The sequence below is a fragment of the Danio rerio genome, chromosome 21 (genome assembly GCF_052040795.2).
Source record: "Danio rerio strain M-AB ecotype USA chromosome 21, GRCz13ab, whole genome shotgun sequence".
NCBI lineage: Eukaryota > Metazoa > Chordata > Actinopteri > Cypriniformes > Danionidae > Danio > Danio rerio.
In genome coordinates this window covers 11,205,287-11,217,419 of record NC_141041.1, presented here as the reverse complement: position 1 = coordinate 11,217,419, position 12,133 = coordinate 11,205,287, and the positions used below count along the sequence as shown (strand labels likewise).

Sequence of the window (12,133 nt, the reverse complement as noted above, 5' to 3'; positions counted from 1 at the left end):
AAAAAAGCAAGTGTGCTTATACTGCTTTATAAAAATGTCAAAGTAGCTTTCAAAATGCCTAAAACTTACATTTATGTTAATACATTTGCACCAATTTCCCCAAAAAAAGCAGTAGTAGGGGTTTAACGGACAGATCACAACTAAAGTTGAATTGCTTTTTTTCTTATAGATTAATCCAACATTTGTAGCGGTTGCATAGAGATCGCCTACTGCGTCATTCAAATCTCTAAAATATACTGATGACAGAAGTATACTGTGGGGGCACCATTGTAGGTTATTAAAGTTGTTTTCTATCACTACTTGTTAAGTCTAGATTATTATTGCATTCAATGTAAACCTGCACAATTAATCATTAAAAGATCGGGATCTCAACACCCACACAACATAATTAATAAATGGTGGTGATTTGCAAGTGTTTATTTTTACTTTTTTAGGTTAGTTACAAAGTTACAAACAATCAAAATACACAGAAGCACTAGGAGAACAGTTAATAGTTCAGATATAAACACTGAAGTTTATGATAAAGATTAAAATCTCCTTTTTATGCAACTTGACGCTGCTCAAAGTTGGCGCAATTACATTATTTAACCAATAGGTGGCAACAAACAACCATCAAAAATTTGTACTGAAGGATTTAATTCTATAATAACGGACAGTTTTTCAAAAATGACACATTAAGTAATGAACCAAGAAGTTTTATAAGCAAATTATTGAATCATAACTAGAAAATGAGACTAAAAATAAATATGATGTATTGTACAACATGATGATGCTAGATTTATAAACTCCACATTATCAGAAAACTAGCAAAGATCAGTTTTCATGTTGAATTGAATATTCAACTTTTTGTATTCAGCTGGTTATTTCTTGATTTTAAGCATTTTGTATTAATATTACAGGTTCTAGGTTATGTTTGTTAAAAGCATAGACTGTAAAAAATATTGACGTAGTATCCATGAAGTCACCAACTAGGTTTTTGAAGCTAAAAGTACACCTGGATAACTGTTGCTATTTTGTTTGCGCGTCATCGCACTGACTGGTTACACCAAACAAGAGCAAAGAGGCGGATTGTGAGCGGAGCTACAGATGCCTGCTAGCATTTTGCTCAGATGGGCTTTTTTGGGGAGAAACACTTAATACTTCATTACCTGCAACTTGTTTGTGTTCTGACCACATGTGCTTGGTTGTACACTATATCAATAAAGTGTTTAGTCTTTTAAAAACACTGTTGTAACACATTGAGCCACAAAGAAAACAAAAATTAATTCCAAATACTTCAAATAGAGTCTGTGGTAGTAAATGCAAAGCTATTTATGAAATCCAGGCATAACACTGTATTACAACGTTTCAGTGGACTGTTCTATAGCCTAGAGCTGATCAAGATTCTGGAGTGCATTACAGCTCTAAAGACAATTATAAATGATAAATAATCTTAAATAAAACAAATGCATTTATAGATATGATAGGTATATAAGAATTTCACTCAACTGGGAAATGGAGGCAACTTGAATGGTTTTCGAGCACAATTAAGTGCACACAGCATGCCATATTATCTGATAATTGTAGGAAATAATTCCAAAAGGCAATTGACTGTGTAAAGGCACATAAAACAAAAACATGATTTATATGCTTCAAGTTCAGCAGCTAATCAGCCAGAATGACATGACGGAGACCAGCGAGGCCTAGCTGTCACTCAAGTGAACACGCCCTTAATTATGCAGACCTAATATAACTTAATAAAACGAAACAGATGAGTTATAAAAAAAAATTCACCCCCCTCACAGTTGTCATGAAGGGTAATGTTAGCTATATGAACCAAAACCATATTTTGTCCCAGGCTGTAAACATGTTTTTATTAGCTGTAAAATTGGCCAATTTAGCACTGCAGTCAGTGGACATCTGGACTTCCTAGAGTCAGCCCCTAAAGGAGAGTCAATTAATTGCAGTTTTTTTCCATATTTTGGGATTTTTTTGCAGTGTTATTTCCATATTTGCTTCATGAGGGAGAGCAGGATGTTGCTGCTTGGTTAAAACGAAACGTTTTTTGCAGTATTGTTTTTGTAAAAAACGGAAAGCAAATTACATAAGTCTCCTTTTTTGCTGATACAAAAAAATGGCATGATTCTAAAGGCCGGGACTCTTTTTGTTTGCATTTATCAAGACGTTTTTCCAAACCAAATCAAGACGTTTCGTTCAAACCAAAGCTATTTTCACTTGCTTTGCAATTAGCAGCTCCATGCCTCTGAGCATCTTCGTTAATGTGTGCTCGCATTGACAGTTTTGCGCTTGAGCGCCTCCAAGTGCTGTTTACTGCAACTTCAGCAGCTTTGTGCATGTGAACAATCCGGTAGTTAAGTGTGACGTCACGCGAAGTGGCTCCCGGGTCCAATCGCTCTATTCAACTGAATGGGGAGACTCATGAAATGGTAATAATAAAGTTTTACAAAACGATTTAATGCTTTCGAAAATCACGATCGCAGTATGCAGTATATATGTCCATGCCTAATATACGATGGCCAGAAAGTGACTTATTTTTTTATAAATTGTTACATTTTTGATATTTGTTACGCAGCAAGCCCAGAGATTGTTGTGTACACTTTGATTTTATATAAAATTTACTTTAATGTGTGATAGGAATAAAACGTGATCATAAACGAATGATTTCTCCACTTCAATGAATGGCGGCTTGGACCCGGAAACAGTATGACATACGTCACAAACACGTCACCACTTAACAAGCGGATAGTGTAAATCTGATTGCTGAAGAAGGTTTTGACGTGGCGCTTCATAGCAAAAAAACAAGCATAGGGCGTTTTTTTAAAATTGACACTTTTACGTCTGTCGTTTTGAGCGTTGGTTGGCACGATCACATTGATGCCCTTTATTTAGTCACGAGGCATCAAACGTCAACGGTAAACGTAAGAAAAAACCTTCTTGGTGTGCACGGGCCTTAACTGTGAGATCCATTACACCATTAGTAAATATATACAGTTGAAGTCAGAATTATTAGCCCCGTTAAATTTTTAGACCGCTTGTTTATTTTTTCCCCAATTTCTGTTTCAGGGAGAGAAGATTTTTTCAACACATTTCTAAACATAATAATTTTAATAACTCATTTCTAACAACTGATTTATTTTATCTTTGCCGTGATGACTGTAAATAATATTTTAAATGATATTTTTAAGACACTTCTATACAGCTTAAAGTGACATTTAAAGGCTTAACTAGGTTAATTAAGTTAACTAGGCAGGTTAGGGGAATTAGGCAAGTTATTGTATAACAGTGGTTTGTTTTGTAGACTATCAAGAAAAAATATAGCTTAAAGAGGCTAATAATTTTGTCCCTAAAATGGTTCATAAAAAATTAAAAACTGCTTTTATCCTAGCTGAAATAAAACAAATCAGACTTTCTCCAGAAGAAAAAATATTATCAGACATACTGTAAAAATGACCTTGCTCTGTTGAACACCATTTGGAAAATATTTAAAAAAGAAGAAAAAAAATCGAAGGGGGCTAATAATTCTGACTTCAACTGTATATATATATATATATATATATATATATATATATATATATATATATATATATATATGTGTGTGTGTACTGTATATAGGAGTGCTACATGGATCTCTCTTAGGTCCTTTCCTGTTGTCAATTTCTATGCTACGCCTTGGTAATAATTTCAATGTATATAGATATAAAGTACTTCAATTGTAATTTATAAATGTAAACATTCAAATTATTGAGGATTGAAAAACCTCATATCAAGTGAAATAACATATCAAGTGGTTCATGCCAGACCTGTTGTATGGATTCCGGTACATTGGAGTCGATGAGTCTGAAGAGCAGGTTTCTAAGGGGTCGACCCTGAGCACCCAGCACTGTGGCCCCCGTCCCGCCGGCATGTGCCAGCGACAGGTGGATAGACAACAGTTTCATACACAACAACACAAACTGGTGATGTTCCCTGGAAAGAAACAGAGAGGGTGAGAATGAGAAGTTTGAAGACGAGTGACCTTTAGTGAGTGCCAGGCCATATGCTGCTCTGACCCCAGCCCTGTGGGTATGGAGATGATAATGGGTCTGTGCCAGTTACCCCTGCAGCTTTGAGTGTTTGTCACATTCCTGCTAGATGAGAGTCATTTCAGCAGCTGACATAGACACAGGTATAGCAGATTACTTGCAAGCCCATGCTAATGCTAGGGTGTGCTAGGTGGCTGTTAAGGGACTTATTTGCAGTTGTTTAAATGTTGCTATGTATTAAACTAATCTACCCAAAAGTAGTTAAAGAAATTTAGGGAATTGTAATAAAGGTTTCTAAAGAACTACAATATATGAATAACAGCAATCAGGACATTTGCCTATAAAATAAAATATATAAAATTAAATTAAAATTAAATGAAAATTAAATTAAATACAAACATTTAATAAAAAAATTAAATAAAATAAAATAAAATAAATTAAAATGTATTAAAATAAAATAGGAATTCAAATAAAATAAAAATAAACAAAAACAAACATTAAATTTCATTCAATTTAAGTTAATAAAATAAATAAATATATTAATTAATTAATTAATTAATTAAAAATTAAAATAAATTTAAATAAAAATTAAAAATAAAATGAAAGTAAAAATTAAAAAAAAAATTTTATTAAATTATTTTTTTTATTAAATTAAATTATTTAATTTAATGGAATCATTAACGTGGAACTCTATTTATTCAGAGCTATTGGTAGAAAATAGCAGAAAATATCACAGCAACATTACATCATCTGAAGTTTGCAGTCTACAGCTATATTGTTAGACAATGAAATTGTTTTTGACCTAGCATGCATATCAGCCTATTGTCGGGACCCCCAAACCAAACTATGGCCTTTTATAATCCATAATAGGGGCACAATAAGATGGTATTTGTACATCAAATCATTTTTCTTAATTCTACTTCAGTTTATCATGTTTTCAAAACCAACCTAAATATATCCACATCTCACCTCTTAGAGGGGAAAGGTGCAGGCGGTGTGTCTCCGCTGATACTGTCGCAGTAACGCTCCAGAAAACTGCGCAGATACGTAAAGGTGCTCTCCTCGAGATCCACACAAAACGGCCTGTGCCAAGCCACCAGCTGCCTGCCAAACGCACAAAACACACACACACATAAACACACATTCACTTATGATAGAAGGGCTGAACAATTACTTTTACTCCCTTATTACAGTTGCTTCGCAAGATTAGATTATTTATTAAAGGTTAAAAGATAAAGATATTATTAAAAGTATACATTTCTTAATTATTTACAAAATGATGAACATGTTATTTCACGTTTGATTGTTCAATTTCTGTACTTGAATACTGTTAAACTCCCCAGAAAAAAACAAAGCACTGTTTATTTCACTTTCAAAATTAATAAAATCTTCCCAAATAGAGCTTTTCAAATCATCTGGTGAATTACATCTATATTCAAATCGTAATATATATATTGCAGGAAAACAAAATATCGCAATGTCAGATTTTTCTAACATCGTGCAGCACTACATAATAGGAAAGCAATCCCAGCTACACAACTTTAAATGATGGAAAATGTAAATTGTATTTTATTAACACATCAGCAGAGAAACCAGATGGAGCTATGCAGGTTTTGATTTGCATAACAAATAGGACAAGTTGTCATTTCTGTGACGCTCTAACTCATTTAAGGACAAACTGCTATTGGTTTAGGTTTAGATCAGGAGGTTAAAGTTTTCATTATTATTATTATTATTATTATTATTATTATTATTATTATTATTATTATTATTTATAACTAATGAGTAGGGCCAGACAGAATACAAGGATATTTTTTTTTATTTCTGCATAAAATATTGTAAAACAAAATCTGCTAATTTATGTGGAATAATTATTTGGGAGTGAAAAACATAAAAAACATTAATTACATATTTAACTTGTATTTAAGGTTAACAGTATAAATCCAATAAGGTCCACTAGTTTGGTAAACAAGGTCTCTCATATAATACAATATATCTTCTAAAAAACAAACTGTATTGTCAATGAATCATATAAAAAATGTGCATATTAGTCAATAATATTACTGAAATTATTAATTATTATCTTTTATTCAGTTTTTAATAATTTAAGTAATTTTTTTTCAGTAATTAGTATTATCATTTAATTTATTCATTTTCACACAAATATAAATGAATAAATAAATAAATAAATAAATAAATAAATAGACTCAATGATAGGCCTACCGATAAAGGACATTATGAAATACAGTACATGTATTGTGGAAAAGACCTGAAATCCTTCATCAGGACTAATGAAACGGTCTTCTCACCTGTCTGTAGGAACAGCAGTCCAGGCCAGGCTGTGGGAGGTGCCTGCTGTGATCTGCTGGATTGACACTCCTTCTAGACCAATCACCTTTTTGGGTTTGGTGACAGGCGTTGAGGTGTGGCCCTGCCCACACTGACCCATGGCATTGTTGCCCCAAGCAAAGACCTCATTTTCTGTAACACAAAGCAATGAAATTATTTAATAATTTTCAAAAGGAAAAAAAAAAAATGTAGAATTGATCTGTGAAATTTATTTTGACAATTAACAATCTGGGAGTATAGTAAACCACTTTTATTTAATTTAAAAATGTTTACTTTTGCTTCATTAAATAAAGGCTGCAAGAATATTTAAATTCGAAAGCACACAAAAGTCTAAAATTTAAATAAAATCCATAAAATATCAGCTTTTACAAACTTCTATATTCTAAATCTGCATTTTATTGAGCCTAACTTTTATTGTATTATTATTTATAATATTATAAGCTATTATTTTCAGCTTTTCACTTTAATTTATTTTTAAACCCAAAATAAAATGTGCATTTTCTGTTTTACTAGTGTTATGTTTTAACATATTTTGTGCTTTCTTTGAGCATTTAGAGCATAATTCTAGAGCATTTGATGTTTAAAATATCATTAATAAATGAAACTGCCACAATAAGCTATAAAATGAACTACATATATTAAAGAATACAACATATTTTAAATAAGCTTAAAATTCTGTGTAAATAAATTTGAATGAATTAAACTGAACTGAATTTAATGGATCTGAACTAAAAACAAATTGAACTCAACTCAACTCAATTAAATGTTTAACACATCAAATACTATATTAAATAGAGAACTACACATATAATTTATTTCTTTTTTTTTCTCTACATTTTTCAGTCCCATCTTTCCCATCCCTCTCACCATGAGACAAAGCGAGACAATGGCTGTCTCCACACGAAATGTCGATGATTTTAGTGATGCTGAGCTCTTCTATAAGTCGAGGTCTGAGCGATGTGGTTTCAGATGAGCCGCAGCCGAGACACGAGCCGCAGCCCCATGCAAACACCTGAACACAGAGACAGGACAATTTACAACAGTGCATATTTACTCTGTTAATGCCAGCGGGACCTTCAGTGGCCTCAACTAACATTTGCCTCGTTAGAAAATATGAGCAAAGAAGACTCATTGTTCAACTTTTAGCTCCAATTGTGAACAAATCCTCCTAGTTTTGTGCACATCTTGTTATAGCACATAAAATTGTTTATTGGAGACGTAGTGAATTCCAGTTTTCTTTTTGATACCTGCCACCATGTTTATTAGGAAGTGCCCATTTTCTGACTTACTTGATGTAAACGGTTCTTTATTCGTAATTGTTTTATACAACATTTCAGTCTAAGAGATATGACAAAAACAGCGTATAACAAAACAAGTCATCTCATATCCTGATACATCACAATATAGTACTGTTTCTGTAAATTCAATTAATTTATAGCTTATAAACACTGACCGTATGGATAGTACTGTTCATTTTATTTACACTTTAAAGTATCCAGTACAATACAGAATGTGTTCAGCTGACCAAATATACATAAAGATTCAATCACTAGCAGTGTGACTCAAGTGCTATACAGTATGTTTAAAGTTTTCTCGCCACAATGTCGGCGAAATATTTTGCACCCTCAATTCACCTGTGGTAGCACCCAAAAGGCAGAGGAAGATGCTAATCATCGCACAAAAAGTTTTAATTCTAAACATGCTAATGGAAAGGTAGAGGTTACACAGCTGTAGGGCACTTTTACAGAATAAATAAAATCTTCGGTTCATTACTTTCGGTTTTACAGCCATAAAGCATCTATAATAATCGAGAAAAAAAATAAAGCTGGGGCGACGTAGTGGCGCAGTAGGTAGTGCTGTCGCCTCACAGCAAGAAGGTTGCTGGGTCGCTGGTTCGAGTTCGGCTAAGTTGGCGTTTCTGTGTGGAGTTTGCATGTTCTCCATGTGTTCGCATGGGTTTCCTCCGGGTGCTCCGGTTTTCCCCACAGTCCAAAGGCATGCGGTACAGGTGAATTGAGTAGGCTAAATTGTCCGTAGTGTATGAGTGAGTGTGTGAATGAGTATGTGTGGATGTTTCCCAGGGATGAGTTGCGGCTGGAAGGGCATCAGCTGCATAAAAACGTGCTGGATAAGTTGGTGGTTCATTCTGCTGTGGCGACCTTGGATTAATAAAGGGACTAAGCTGTCAAGAAAATGAATGAATGAATGAATGAAATTAAGCTGATTATTTTGCGGATTTCCCCTATTCTGAGTTATTTTTAGAACGGAACTCCCACAATTAATGAGGGACCACTGTGTCGCATACAATTTTTGCGAATAAAACACTGTTACCCATCCACTAAGTCAATAAAAACAAAATTTTCACATCCTGGTGCCAAATACCAAAAAGAAAAATGGATTTTGCTGTGGAAGGAGAAGCCACTGAGGGCCTTTTTTCTTAAACACACTGTGAAAAATACTCAGTTCTACACAATAGATGGAATATGAAGGAATTAAGTTATTAGGTTGTCACAAAAAAAAATAATGATAATCAAAATAAAAAAAAAAATCACAAAAAAAGTAATAGTTTGAACAAATATATTTTTAAATGTAATAAATGACTAGTGCCACAGCGATATCACCCTGCAGCCCAAGACCGGTTAGTCACTGAAGCTAAGCAGGGCTGAGCCTGGTCAGTACCTGGATGAGAGACCACATGGGAAAACTAGATTGCTGTTGCAAGTGGTGTTAGTGAGGCCAGCAGGGGGTCTTGATGCCGTCTTTCGGATGAGACGTTAAACTGAGGATCTGACTCTCTGTGGTCATTAAAAATCCCATAAAACTTCTCGTAAAGAGTAGGGGTGTAACCTGCCAAATTTTCTCCATCAGCTCATATCCATCATGGCCTCCTAATCATTCCCCATCCATTGAATTAGCTTCATATCTGTCTCTCTACTCCATCAATAGTTGGTATGTGGCGAGAGCACTGGCGCCATTGCACGCTGGTGGTGGTGTGGAGAAACCGCCCCATATGCTTTTTTTATGCGGCCGCCATTTTAAAGAACCAAAGCGAGGCTGCGGTGGGAAGAAACCCGGAAGTATAGGACCAGCACTGTAAACATTGCAGTAACATGCTGTGGACTATTAACCTCCAGCTGTTGCCGAGATTTTAAAATGCAGAAATGGTGTAAACATCACTTTAATGTCATTCTGTAAGTTTAATTTAAACAATTAAAAGCAATTTAGCATCAAACAACATCACAATCTCTTCAAGAGTAATGCTCTAGTGTCTTTCTACGCTTCTGTTCATGGCACCAGTTAAACACAGTGGGGATGCTTTCCTGCTTCAGCCTATGTAACCCGGTGAGTGATAAAACACTGCAGTCCTCTGTAGTACATCCTCGTGTTGTCCCGGTACTGAAGTTTTAAAATTGTCCATTTCCTGTTTACATTCAAGCACCGCTGAGTGCGTTCATAAACAGTGCTGATTTACCATAGTATTCACTAGTGCTCATCAGTTTACCGCTCTTCACCCAGTGCAAACACAGATACACGGACACTGGAGCGCAAAGCAGCCGTGAAGATCAGTCGAGTCCTCAAGCAGATCACTCGTCTGTGTTAGTACTCTGTAAACAGCGGAGGCTGAACTGATGACCTTCTCGGCCAATCACAGTCATTTCTGTTGAGCACGTGAACACAATGGCAAATCAGCGCTGTTTTAAGTAAGCCATCAACAGTGTTAATGGGAAATTGACGGTTTTTCTTTTAATTTAGTATCGTGACAAGTCTGATAAGGTGAAAGAATCAGTTTATTAACTCGAGTTTGATAAAAGGCATCTAAAACGTGTGTTTGGGAAAGAAAACGTTAGCTAACTAGTGCCATTTCCCTTAACTTAGCTAAAAATGCCTTTTTATTTTCACCAATCATTCAGAACGAACCTTCGGGTCATCGGAAGGTAGAGAAGTTATAAATGTGTGTCACTTTCTCGTCGCTGATAAGATATACAGCCAGGTACACAACGTTCCTATGTAACTCCCAATGATACTTCCGGGTTTTTTCCCACCACAGCCCCGATTTTGCTTTTAAAAATGGCGGCCGCGTGAAATCAGTCTATTATTGTGAAGCGCTGTGGGTGTATGGCCAAACACACAGGGCTTAATCTGTGCCGGAACACGTCGGATCCGGAACCTCTGAAATCTGATCTGGCAAATAATTTTCCCAATCCCCCTCCTCAACCGCCCTCCTCCTCTGTCTGCTCTTCACTTTCGTCTGTGACATAGCCTTCCCCTCACACCCCCCCCAAAAAAGTTTATCTTAGGGCGTACTCACACAGAACGTACAGATCCCTTGAACCGGGCCAAAGCACGCTTGTCCCTCCTCCCGTCTCCCCTAATGGCCCGCGCTCACATTACATTCGGGTCTAGGCATGCTTACGTCATCAATGATGCATTGGTCAGAAGCGCTCTCGCTCAGCACAGTTCTAGTTATATCGTTTAAATTGTTCGAGATGCAGTGACACGCAGTCAAATATTTTGCCGGACAGATCAGCCACTTTTGACGCTCATAAACAATCATAAAGTCCTCGTGCTGCAGGAATTAGGAGGTTTGTTGAAGGTGCACAGCTGTGGTGCAGTGAGGAGTTTGTGTCTTCGATAAACTACAACAGTTTGCGTTCATTGAACAGTAAAAATGAATAATAAATCCTTATGAAACAGTCCTTTTAAAGTCACGTCTCACTTTCAGTTTCAGGCTTTGGTGCATTTTGCACTCACACACAAGCTTACCGCGCCAAACCCAAGTGAACCGCGCCCAATTCAGAGCACTCACACTTCTCAAACGATCCAGGAAACGGGCCTGGGCACAGTTCGGATAGCATAGTGTGAGTAGGCCCTTACTCAAATAGTTATGCGCATCTAGGTGTTTCATTAAGGTTTTTTTGTGCAATATTCCAAAATAAACCTAAAAGCAGGTGAATGGAAACATAAACAACAAACAAACAGCTTTCTTCGCTCATATTTACCAATGAGTTCCAATATTAGTGTTAGACAGAACACTGTATGGGAGCTTGTGTTTACCTGGCCAGCAGATGTCAAAGCCAGTGAGGACTGGCTACCTGCACACACTTTCCTGATAATGAAGCCATGCAGGGCTTCTATCACTTTAGGCCTGTACACACGGTTTGTGTCTCCATGTCCCAGTTTACCTGTAACACAAACACACAGATTTCCTTAAGGTGTGTTATATCCACAGGTTTTGTCTGTGCTGGCTCTCTATCTATTGGAACAGCTCGCAACAGCTTCATTTTAAACATGTTTAAGCCTGTCTGTACATGTTATGCTGATTGTGCTGTATTAGAGGATTTTTCTGGATTATCTGGTTATGAAAAAAGTGAATGTACCTATGGCCTACTCACTTTGAGAAAAGAGCACTATAAAGGGTGTACAGCTTTACAGTTTGGTACAAGCAAAATTATTTTTATTGAGAATGTATATTAACAAAAAGCAAAACTTTGTGAAACTATGTGAAATATAAAAGATCAAGTTTTGATCAAATTATTCAATTCACTTGGAAAAAAATAAATGTATTTTTGCAGTATTCTTCCACTTGGTGAACTTAAATTTAAAAAAAAAAGTTTTGGTAGTGAAATGCACAAAATACTGTTGTTTAAATGAACTAGAACCGCATTAAGTTGGATATTTATTGATAGAAACCGACAAAACTAAAAATGAATAAATAAACAAATTTATAAAATTAGATATAGAAATATGAAAAATAAAACTAG

General features: G+C 35.5%; 1 protein-coding gene across 21 annotated transcripts in view; it reads right to left on the bottom strand.

Moving 5' to 3' along the window:
• Positions 1–12,133, bottom strand: part of LOC567670 (putative E3 ubiquitin-protein ligase HERC1) — a 160,883-nt gene that overhangs the window by 118,255 nt on the left and 30,495 nt on the right. For all 21 annotated transcript variants that reach the window (XM_087300791.1, XM_087300793.1, XM_087300777.1 and 18 more), the window contains exons 8-12: positions 11,427–11,554; positions 7,239–7,383; positions 6,332–6,503; positions 4,992–5,126; positions 3,801–3,966 (exon numbers count right to left, since the gene is read on the bottom strand). In XM_087300791.1, the coding sequence (XP_087156917.1) occupies positions 3,801–3,966; positions 4,992–5,126; positions 6,332–6,503; positions 7,239–7,383; positions 11,427–11,554 (746 nt within the window). The remainder of the gene's footprint in view (positions 1–3,800; positions 3,967–4,991; positions 5,127–6,331; positions 6,504–7,238; positions 7,384–11,426; positions 11,555–12,133) is intronic.